This window comes from Alosa sapidissima, chromosome 6 (assembly GCF_018492685.1).
Source record: "Alosa sapidissima isolate fAloSap1 chromosome 6, fAloSap1.pri, whole genome shotgun sequence".
Taxonomy (NCBI): Eukaryota; Metazoa; Chordata; class Actinopteri; order Clupeiformes; family Clupeidae; genus Alosa; species Alosa sapidissima.
Genome location: NC_055962.1, coordinates 39,293,129 through 39,305,628, shown reverse-complemented (window position 1 = coordinate 39,305,628; position 12,500 = coordinate 39,293,129). Strand labels below are relative to the sequence as shown.

General features: G+C 42.7%; 1 protein-coding gene across 4 annotated transcripts in view; it reads right to left on the bottom strand.

The window, feature by feature from the left end:
* Nucleotides 1–12,500, bottom strand: part of esr1 (estrogen receptor 1) — a 48,495-nt gene that overhangs the window by 24,938 nt on the left and 11,057 nt on the right. For all 4 annotated transcript variants that reach the window (XM_042094933.1, XM_042094935.1, XM_042094932.1 and 1 more), the window contains exon 3: nt 1,149–1,375. In XM_042094933.1, the coding sequence (XP_041950867.1) occupies nt 1,149–1,375 (227 nt within the window). The remainder of the gene's footprint in view (nt 1–1,148; nt 1,376–12,500) is intronic.

Here is a 12,500-nt window from a genome sequence, read left to right as displayed (position 1 = left end):
TCGGCTATCGCTGAATGTCTATGGAGGAACTAATGAAGCTGTCGTCCCGACCAGGCAACCCCATATATTCTAAGTTTGCACACATCTGTGTTTATACTATATTTTATGCAGCTGGAAAAGCAGTTTTAGAAAGATGAGTTTTGCCATAACCTATGGAGAGTGACGGCCTGTGGGTCACCAAGGCCACTTATGTGCGGTTGCAATTACCCACATAAAAATAACTTGTACTATAGAAACAGTAGCCTATATCATTGGAAACACATATTATTCTAGCTATATAAATGGCATAGTGCATGGTATTTCCATAACCGCAAACCAGAGCTGTTCAGACCAATCAAATTGGGCTTTACGATGATGGAAAGGTGAGCAACAGTGCCTCGTCTATTGCATCATCTGAACACGCTTAGGTTGATTTTGTTTGCAACAAAAATGTTGACGTGTGTGTGTGTGTGCGTATGTGATATGCATGTGCAGCCTGGTCTTTCAGTGTCCCGTTGACACAAAATTATTTCAAAAAGAAAAAAACAATTTGGAAGAAGAAAAAACGTTGCTAGCGCGGTGGTCATAATAAAAAATGTTGCTAGCGAGGTGGTCATAATAAAAAATGTTGCTAGCGTGTGGTCATAATAAAAAACGTTGTTAGCGCGGTGGTAATAAAAAACTTTGCTAGCGCGGTGGTCATAATAAAATAATAAAAAACGTTGTTAGCGCGGTGGTAATAAAAAACATTGCTAGCGCAGTGGTCATAATAAAAAACGTTGCTAGCGCGGTGGTAATAAAAAACGTTGCTAGCGCGGTGGTAATAAAAAACGTTGCTAGCGCAGTGGTAATAAAAAACGTTGCTAGCGCGGTGTTCATAATAAACACTTGGTGCCACAGTGACACTGTCTTGTCCCAAAACGTATTGCTACTAACCCTAACCCTAACCCTAAGCCTAACACTTGGTGCCACAGTGACACTGTCTTGTCCCAAAACGTATTGCTACACCACATATGTTCCTCCACCTGCCAAATTCCACATTAACCACTGTGTGTGTGTGTGTTTGTGTGTGTGTGTGATATGTGTGTGTGTGTATGTGATATGTGTGTGTGTGTGTATGTGAAATGTGTGTGTGTGTGTGTGTATGTGATGTATGTGATGTGTGTTACCCTGGATGCTCCTCTTGAAGAAGGCCTTGCAGCCCTCGCAGGACCACACGCCGTAGTGGTAGCCGGAGGCGTAGTCATGACACACGGCGCAGTAGCGCATCTCTTTAGCTGCTCCCGCAGTACACTCCTCCGGCCTGGAGGGGCAGTAGCGCATCTCTTTAGCCGCTCCCGCAGTACACTCCTCTGGCCTGCAGGGGCCGCCACTTAACTCCTCATGCTCACTCGACCTGCGGGTCATACCAGAGGTCATGGGAGAAAGGTCAGCTGTCAATCGCTGGTGAGAGAAGTACTGTGAGTGTGTGTGTGTGTATGTGTGATATGTGTGTGTGTGTGTGATATGTGTGTGTGTGTGTGTGTGTGTGTGTGAGTGTGTGTGTTATGTGTGTGTGTGTGTGTGATATGTGTGTCTGATATGTGTGAGTGTGTGTGTGTGTGTGTGTCTGATATGTGTGAGTGTGTGTCTGATATGTGTGAGTGTGTGTGTTTAATATGTGTGTGTGTGTGTGTGATATGTGTGAGTGTGTGTGTTTAATATGTGTGTGTGTGTGTGTGATATGTGTGAGTGTGTGTGTGTGTGTGTGTGTGTGTGTGATATGTGTGAGTGTGTGTGTGTGTGTGTGTGTGATATGTTTGAGTGTGTGTGTGTGTGATATGTGTGAGTGTGTGTGTGATATGTGTGAGTGTGTGTGTGTGTGTGTGTGTGTGATATATTTGAGTGTGTGTGTGTGTGATATGTGTGAGTGTGTGTGTGTGTGATATGTGTGAGTGTGTGTGTGTGTGTGATATGTGTGTGTGTGTGTACAAAAGTTTTGTACAAAATAAATTATTTCTCCAGCCTGGAAAATGGGATTTTACAATGCCATTGCTGGTGTGAGTGTGAGTGTGAGTGTGTGTGTGAGTGTGAGTGTGATGTGTGTCTGTGTGTGTGTGTGTGTGTGTGTGTGTGTGTGTGTGTGTGTGTGTGTGTTGTGTGTGTGTGTGTGTGTGTGTGTGTGTGTGTGTGTGTGTGTGTGTGTTTCCTCATCAGACTGTGTGTCTAATTGTATTTCCTGACGTTCTCATTGTATTATTTTCTTTTTCCAAAGGATAAGAGCGAAGATGTGTGTTCCGTGTTCCACAGTGTTCTCACGTCAAGGTCACCTGACACACACACAAGGTCAAGGTCTGGGCAGGAAGCCGTAAACATGTTCTCTCGCTTGCCTCCTCCACCAATGAGGACCAATGACCTAACACACACACACTCCACACACACACCTCACACACACACACACACCTAACACACACACCTCACACACACACACACCTCACACACACACACACCTAACACACACACACCTAACACACACACCTCACACACACACAACTAACACACACACCAGACACACACACCAGACACACACCTCACACACTTCACACACACATACACACCTCACACAGACTAGATGGTTAAGGTTGTTGTCCTCATAAGATAAACGTCTACACAAAACCGCCGGGTGAGGCTTCACATTTAATTTGTGTAGAACACAAAACATTATTGTCAAAACAGTTTGTTAAATCAGTCGCATGAAATAAGGAGACTACAGACAATTTGGTTTTCAATTCAACTGTTAAACTAATAAAGTTCATTTTATTAAGGTATGTGACTGCGTTAGACATAGATTGTAGAAGCTAATATTTAACTAAGTTAAGCTAACGTGTGCTTCTAACTTAGCCACACAAGGCTGATCCATTGTGCACATAAATCGTGCCACACAAGGCTGATCCATTGTGCACATAAATCGTGACAGGGGAAGTTAAGCTAGCGTGTGCTTCTAACTCAGCCACACAAGGCTGATCCATTGTGCACATAAATCGTGACAGGGGAAGTTAAGCTAACGTGTGCTTCTAACTTAGCCACACAAGGCTGATCCATTGTGCACATAAATCATGACACACAAGGCTGATCCATTGTGCACATAAATCATGACACACAAGGCTGATCCATTGTGCACATAAATCATGAGGGGAAAGAAAAACACATTTTAATATGATAAACAGCTTTGCTTTGTTCTGACAAGCAGCGTGCCAGGTGGAGTGCGGTGGCTGAGTTGAGGGGTGGGACTATGTGGTCATCAAGCAGCGTGCCAGGTGGAGTGCGGTGGCTGAGTTGAGGGGTGGGACTATGTGGTCATCAAGCAGCGTGCCAGGTGGAGTGCGGTGGCTGAGTTGAGGGGTGGGACTATGTGGTCATCAAGCAGCGTGCCAGGAGTGCGGTGGCTGAGTTGAGGGTGTGTGTGGGTGGTGTGTGTGTGGGTGGCGTGTGTATGGGTGGTGTGTAGACGCAAGGCCTAACCGATAAAATAAAGCGTTGTGTAGACGGGCCCACAGCTCGAAACCCTGAGGCCTCCGCTACACTGAATCAGTTTCCATATGGGTTTTCGGATCAAATCCGATCTGCGTCCACAAACGCTGTATCAGTTTGGGAAGCCTTAGAGACCTGCATTCAAATCCGTAATTCTGATTCTTGAAAATCATGACAAACGCACAGTCAACAAGTACAAAAGTCATCACGTATGAGCACAAGGGAATAAATAACCATCAAATCAAATCTGCAAACTGGGGGGAAATGGGCCATGAATGTTTGCCAAGTTTACTGCCAGGGTGTGGACGCATTGTCTCCCTGTTCATAGGGTACATCTGCAGAGAGTTAGCACACCAGCTGTTCATAGGCTACATCTACAGAGAGTTAGCACACCAGCTGTTCATAGGCTACATCTACAGAGTTAGCACACCAGCTGTTCATAGGCTACATCTACAGAGAGTTAGTACACCAGCTGTTCATAGGCTAAATAGTTAGCACACCAGCTGTTCATAGGCTACATCTACAGAGAGTTAGCACAACCGTGTTTTGGGTGAGCATGCTGCGACTTGGCTACCGGTACCCCAATATGTAGGATAATTAGGCTATTGCATAGCATTATAATCTGTAGGATAATTAGGCTATTGCATAGCATTATAATCTGTATAATTAGGCTATTGCATTGCATTATAATCTGTAGGATAATTAGGCTATTGCATAGTATTATAATCTGTAGGATAATTAGGTTGATGGTGATTTTAATGTGATTTCTTCTTTACATGGGCCTATTGATCGCTATGGCAGCAGATATGCTATTGATCGCTACGGCAGTGTGATCGCTATGGCAGCGGATATCCTATTGATCGCTATGGCAGTGGATATCCTATTGATCGCTACGGCAGTGTGATCACTATGGCAGCGGATATCCTATTGATCGCTATGGCAGCGGATTTCCTATTGATCGCTATGGCAGTGTGATCGCTAGGGCAGCGGCTATGGGAGTGGATAACCTATTGATCGCTATGGCAGTGTGATCGCTATGGCAGCGGATATCCTATTGATCGCTATGGCGGCGGATATCCTATTGATTGCTATGGCAGTGTGATCGCTATGGCAGCAGATATCCTATTGATCGCTATGGCAGTGCATCAGGCCTACTCCAATTTACACAGAATGCCAGGCAGCTTTGTCGATGAACCACAAATGAATAAAACAGCTTACCTCATTCTAATGATCAGAGGGATCAGATTCCAAAAATAATTCTGTGGAAATGCATGGATGGTAGCTGCAACTGGAATCCATGCATTTCCACGGAATTGTTTTTGGAATCTGATCCCTCCCGCTCGACTTATCGTCTGTTACATCCTGGCTCAGAACGTAACAAAAACCAAGGAGGACACGGACACGAAATTGCCAAAATAATTAAAGAATTTACTTCAACAGAAGGAAAACTATATACAACCGCCACAATGTATGGGTTAGTCAGTAGATCAGTAGTGTTAAGCAGTGTCGGCATGCAATGTTAGAATAATGCAGAATGAATGTATGAAAAGAAATCAAATACAAGACAACTCATAACGAAAGGCAAACGGCAGACGTGCGTCTGGAGTCACCAGCCATTAGCAGCACGCGCGCCATATTGTCAAAGTCCGGCCTTTTTAAAGGCAGCGAATCAGGTGCGGCCTTAACAGGCGCCAAAGCCACGCCTACAGGCGCTCGCAGGAGCAGCAGCAGCGCTCAGAGTCGTCACACGCCCCCCCCTCAAAAGAAAACGAAGAGCCTCATGGGATCGTAGTTTTCGAAGCAAGGCCAAGCGCTCATCTCCTCTCAGCAACTCTCCATTTCCCTGTCCACCCAGCAACCATAGCACCTAGGAGCACATTAAGGATGGAGAAGGAAAAAAAACAAAAAAAACACGCACCACAGCATCACATAATTAAGCACGGGACAGTGCATCTGCCACAACATTATCGGAGCCCTTGATGTGTCTAATGTCTAAACAATAAGATTGTAGAAATAGAGACCAACGAACTAAGCGCTGATTTGGACATTTCAAAGAATTCAAAAAAGTCAAAGGGTTATGGTCAGTGAAAATGGTCAATGCTACACCAGAATTAATGTACACAGCGAAATGTTGTAAAGCCCAAATCAAAGCTAAAGCTTCCTTTTCTACAACTGAATAATGCAGCTGATATGAACAGAATTTCCAACAATTTTTCCGAGGTACGTTACCGTGCCAGGTTCACCGTAAGCTGCGCCTCGGTCAAGCGATCGAACACTGACTTGAGCTTCTGCAAGTGCGAAACCCAAGTAACACTACAAAGGACCAGATCGTCAAGATATACAGCACATCCATCTAAACCAGATATTACGCGATTCATAAGTCTCTGAAAACTTGCTGGTGCGTTACGTAACCCGAACCTCATTACTGTATAAGAATACAGTCCAAATGGTGTAATAAAAGACGAGATGTCCCGTGCTCTAGCTGTAAGCGGCACTTGCCAATAACCTTTTAAAAGGTCCAATTTAGTTACAAATTTGGCTGGTCCCACTTCGTCAATGCAGTCTTCAATTCGGGGTATCGGGAAACTATCACTTTTAGTGACACTGTTCACCTTACGAAAATCTGTGCAGAACCGAACCGTTTTGTCCAGTTTGTCAACGAGAATGCATGGAGAGGCCCATTCAGACGAAGAAGGCACAGCGATATTATTTTCAAGCATATACTGAATCTCAGCTTCCATCAGCTTTCGTTTATCTGGAGACACACGATAAAAAAACGTTGTTTAATCGGCACAGAGTCACCTACATCAATATCGTGTTCACTCCATGTTGTTCGGGATGGGTTGTCACCAAACAGAACGGGATATTTATTAATGAGCTGGATCAATTCGGCCCGCTGAGACGGCGGCAAATATGCAAACAAGTTATCCAGCTGGGCCAAACATTCCGAATTTGTCAAACGCCCCCTTAAAATTCCATCACTGGGTGAAACAAGCTCACCGTCAATTTCATTACCTGGGCCACAATCAAGCACTGGGGCAGAAGCTAAAACAGGTTTAACGCAAACTGAATCATAGTAAGGCTTCATCATATTAACATGGAACAGAGTGGACTTCTTCCTACGAGACGGAGTAGAAACCAAGTCATTTTCATCAGACACTTTTCGTAAGACAGTGTATGGACCATTAAACTTTGACTCAAAAGGTGAACCAACTAATGGGCGAAGCACAAGAACACGATCACCCTCTTCAAATGAACGAAGCTCAACTGTGCGGTCATATAAGCGCTTCATTTTTCGCTGCACGCACTCTAGATTTTGCTTCGCAATTTCACGCACTCGAGACAGTCGATCCTTGAAGCTATTCACATAAGCCTCAATACTTTTAGGCGGTTCAGTTTTATTTCCAACCTCACTCAATACGGACAAAATTCCCTTAACTTTATGTCCGAAAACTAAGTCATTCGGGCTAAAGCCTGTACTCTCTTGGACAACCTCGCGAGCTGCCAGCATAAGCCACGGTAGAGCTTCTTCCCAGTCCGCATCTAATTGAACACTGTAAGCGCGCAAGAGCGACTTCATAGTTTGATGAAAGCGCTCAAGAGAGCCCTGAGACTGAGCATGATAAGCTGTCGACGTGAGATGCTTAATATGCAATTGCTTCAAAACCTCAGTAAAAACACAAGAAGTGAAATTTGAGCCTTTATCACTCTGCACAAATCTAGGAATTCCAAAAATGGACACAAACTGAGACAGGGCTTTAAGTACAGATTTAGTCGAAATAGTGTGCAACGGATATGCAAAGGGGTAAGGAGTATTCAAGCACATGATGGAAAATATGTAACTGCTACCACTTTTCGATCGAGGAAGAGGACCTACGCAATCGATAACAAGGTGCTCAAATGGTTCTCCAATAGCAGGAATCGGATGCAATGGAACCGGCTTAAGCTTTTGATTAGGTTTACTCGTTATTTGACATGTGTGACAAGTTTTGATGTAAGCAGACACATCCCTTTTAACCCGAGGCCAAAAGAAATGTCTGAGGATACGGTCATAGGTCTTCCGCACACCACCATGACCACACTGATCATGAGCCACCTGCAAAATTGAGTTACGATGTTTAGTCGGGACCACCACCTGGATTATAGCTTCTCCCACAAACTTATCCCACTGTGGCACCCATTTACGAAACAAAACTCCGTTATCAGTGAAATATCCACGGGCTGCCCTCGGTGCATCTGTAGAAGAAAGTGCATTAGCCATCAAATCAGCCAGCAACGGATCCTTAGACTGATCATGACCCAACTCCTTAGCTGACAAAGGAAAAGGCAAAGAGGACAAATCAGGCACACACAACACAGACTTTGAACTCTCCTTCTGATCATCAGCGTTAGATGCGCACTGATCAGAATGAGACATAGATCGGGTAACCACACAAACTGCATTTGAAGACTCTTGTTCACTAGCACAATTACTCTGGGGAACAGAAACGATAGGTGAAGGCGTGTCAGCCCAAACCCTTTTGCCCGCAATGGCATTTCCCAGGATCACATGAACTCCATCCACAGGCAGAGCTGGACGAACGCCCAAAACCACTTCTCCCTGCACAAAATCGGACTGAATGTTAAGTTTGTGTAGAGGAACAGATACAGTGCTCATCCCAATGCCACGAATAAGAACATTGTCTCCAGTGTAAGATTGTTCAGAAAAAGGCAACACAGACTGCAAAATAAAAGAATCAACTGCTCCCGTGTCACGCAGGATTCTCACTGGAACATCATGACCCGACAAAGAAACAAGGCCATCTGTAATGAAAGGCAGATAAGACATTAGACAATCTGCAGCCAAATCATTAGGTATCATGTCAGGAGTCTTTACTTCAGGCCTAAGAGTCAACGATGATGCTAAAACAGTCGGTCTAGCATGCGCTTGATTATACTGCTTTTGTTTACTGTTAAGTACAGGACAATCAACCTTCCAATGCCCAATTTCACGACAGTAATTACAGAGCAGGTCTGTCTCGCGTTTTCGTGATGGCATGGGAGACTTAGGCAAAACTCTATAAGCTCCCTGCCCTGTATTCTGCACACCACTAAAGTTACGAAAACTGTTTTTATGAATCAAAACAAATTCATCGGCCAGTGCAGCGGCCTCCTCTGGCGTTTTAACCTTATGCTCAGAGATGAACGTTGCAACGCGCTCCGAAACAGAGGATTTAAACTGTTCTACAAGCATTAAATTAGTAAAATCATCCAGCGACTTAACATCACTTGCTGAACACCAGCGACTAAAATGCTTTCGCAAATCTCTAGCGAACTCCAAATGCGTCTGAACTGCTAGTTTTACACCTGCACGGAATCTCTGACGATATGCCTCTGGAACAAGTTCATAGGCCCGCAACACAACAGATTTCACTTTAGCGTAAGCCTTTGAATCATCGTCAGACAGAGAAGAATACCCCTCCTGGGCTTTACCTGTTAAGACACACTGTAAAAGCAAACACTTATCAATATCCGACCAATTTCTTCCATCTGCAACCCTTTCAAACAAGGAAAAGAAAGTGTCCGGATCCTGTTCATTAAACTTCGGCACCAATTTCAAATTTTGCCCGACATCCATGACACCTTCAGACTTTATCTTACCATCTTTTAACAGATTTAATTTTAGAAACTCCAAATCTAATTTGGCTTTTTCCAATTCAATCCGATTATTTTCCGAAATGTGCTTTATTTTCTCATGCTCGAGTTGCAACTGTAGCAATTCTCTCTTCTGCTGGAATGTCATTTCGCTATCAGTTATTTCTTCACCAACAACAGGTGCTGAACTAACAGGCTGACGCAGCGATGCAGCAGAAGCAGAGGCTGCACGAACAATGGGCTGCTTTTCCAAAATTCCCTTTCCAATTAACATATAATTGGCAATCAGCAACGACCTACAACTCCGCGGTGGTGCTCCCGAGCAGAGCTACTACTCGCATTCACCACAACACTACAAAAAGGAAAAAAAAACGTTGTATCTCAAAGGAAATACAGCGCTTATGCCTAACAGGGAAAATCACTTTGAATTTGCGCACAGCTACTTACCAAACGCTCCAACGATGGACCACAAAGCTCTGCAGAAATACCGATGTCCTCCAACAAATATTACTCATTTACGAGCAATCGAACTAAGCACTTTTTGAAAACAATTACTTTTGCCTAATCGCAAGTAGACGAGCCCCCATCTTTGTTACATCCTGGCTCAGAACGTAACAAAAACCAAGGAGGACACGGACACGAAATTGCCAAAATAATTAAAGAATTTACTTCAACAGAAGGAAAACTATATACAACCGCCACAATGTATGGGTTAGTCAGTAGATCAGTAGTGTTAAGCAGTGTCGGCATGCAATGTTAGAATAATGCAGAATGAATGTATGAAAAGAAATCAAATACAAGACAACTCATAACGAAAGGCAAACGGCAGACGTGCGTCTGGAGTCACCAGCCATTAGCAGCACGCGCGCCATATTGTCAAAGTCCGACCTTTTTAAAGGCAGCAAATCAGGTGCGGCCTTAACAGGCGCCAAAGCCACGCCTACAGGCGCTCGCAGGAGCAGCAGCAGCGCTCAGAGTCGTCACATCGTCACTAAATTCAAGATGGCGCCGAACAGTAAACTTCCTGAAGGTACTGTCTGTATAAATCGTCTTGTACATAAACTATCAGTGCTTTTTCAAAGTTCTCAATGTCTCGTTTTAAATGTCAGGGCCCTCAGAAGTCTACCAATAAAACGTGGAGCTACTTTGAGCCTCGAAAATGGTGTAAAACAGTGATTTATTTGAATGGCTAGGCCGATGCCCGAGGCACCCCCAACGAAAACCTGTTGGTAGCATCGGCTAACTAGCGTCAAATTTCGGAGTGCAGGGGACAAGCCAAGATGACATTCACACTTGGTATCATGTTTCAACACACTTTAGGTCAATATCACACCGGAATTCTCCTTTAAGGCATTATTTTTTACTTTTTACATTTCTAAATCTGGGAAAGTCTTTCAGCTAAAATTTTAATAGTTTCTATGTTGTTTTTTATGTTTTAATTATTACTTTTTAAACACTTTTAAATGATTGCCCTTTTATGCTTTTATGTACTATCACCTTGTGTGTTTTATGTTTTCTTATTATTATTATTATTTTATTATTATTCTTTACTTTTTAAACTATTCTTTGACTATTGCCCTTCTATGCTTTTATCAGATATTCATGTTTGCTTTTGTTTAAAGCACATTGAATGACCTCTGTGTATGAAATGCACAATATAGACCCTTTCAAGAGAGTTCCATTATCAGCATCATAGTTGGCCCCACAAGGCTTCCGTTTTAACGTTCCATGTTATCTTAATGCAGAGGAAGTAGATTGGGAACCAAATAGAATGTTCAAGCATTGTTTTTGTTTTTATTGTTGAAAGGGTCTATAAAGTTGACTTGACTATGAGCCTAAGCCTAACCCTAACTGTTGTCAGTCATTCTTTTTTATTATTATTCTTAATCTTTGCAATTGGTGCACTGGCATGTTTAGCAGTTGGCTGCAGTGTAATGTTACATTATGTGATTTTTGTCTGTGCTCCTAAATGTTTGAACTTAACAAGGAAAACAAATGTTCGTGTAGATCCCTGCCTGCCTGTGCTATTGGGTTTGTGCTTTAATACGGCTGTGGAAATTATCACAGTATATGTCTAACAATCACTGGTCATCTAAGTCACTGGTCATCTAAAACACTGGGCATCTCTAAATCACTGGTCATCTCTAAATCTCTAAAACACTGGTCATCTCTAAATCACTGGTCATCTCTAAATCTCTAAATCACTGGTCATCTAAATCACTGGTCATCTCTAAATCTCTAAAACACTGGTCATCTAAATCACTGGTCATCTCTAAATCTCTGGTCATCTCTAAATCACTTGTCATCTCTAAATCACTGGTCATCTCTAAATCTCTGGTCATGGTTAAAACTTTGGACATGTAAATCACTTGTTATCTCTAAAGCACAGTTCTTAGTGAAATCACTGGTTGCGGCTGCAATCTCATGTCAGAATGATTTCCTCATATCTGAGCTAGGGTGGTCCTCATATCTGAGCTAGGGTTTGTGTGCGTGTGTGTGCGTGTGTGTGCGTGTGTGTGTGTGTGTGCGTGCGTGCGTGCGTGCGTGTGTGTTAGGGTGGTCCTTATTTTTAAAATATCTAATTGTCATGCTCTTAACCCTTCAAATTGTTCCTTTATATAAGAAAATACAGCAGGCCATTTTTTATGGCAGTAACATAATAATTACTGGGAGCTCAACAGCTTTAAACTTTCAGATGATTTTCTGTTTGATGATTTTCATAAAAACAGATCATTTAAATTGGTATTGTAACTGGCTAGTAAAATTCCAAAACAATCTCCATAAAAGCATCTAATGCATCATATATTCCTAAATATGTATTTTAGATACATATTTTAGATACATATCAGTTTACTTATTGTAGAAACTAAATCCAAATTAATCCATCCATGACCCGGTTTAGCAGATTTACCTTTCCTGGTGGAATCAATACATATTTCTATTGATGATCACCTTGGTTATTGTTTGGGTTTAGAGCACATTTTTTGGTCTTCATTAAAACATTCAAACAATTGTATCCATGGAACCCCAAATATGTGCCACAAAACCGTATCAGGGAAAAGGCACCTTTGCCATTCCTTGCTTGCAGTTGTGTTGTGTACCAAGAGCAAAATCATGGCAAAAACAAGAAGTGTATTAGTTTATTTGATTGGTTCAACCATACCAGAATTAGTTGGATCAAATCTGCCATCTATTAGAATGGAAGATCACTGACGGATCTATCCAGACTGCAAAAAGTCAACACTGGCTGCTGAGCATCAGAAATGAGGGATTGTTGAAAACTTTGTGCTTTTTTTTTTAGATTGTTGTCATGTCAGTGTTGCTCTGATTTCAATAAAATGCAGGTCATTTGCAGCAACTTTTAATATTACTTGCAT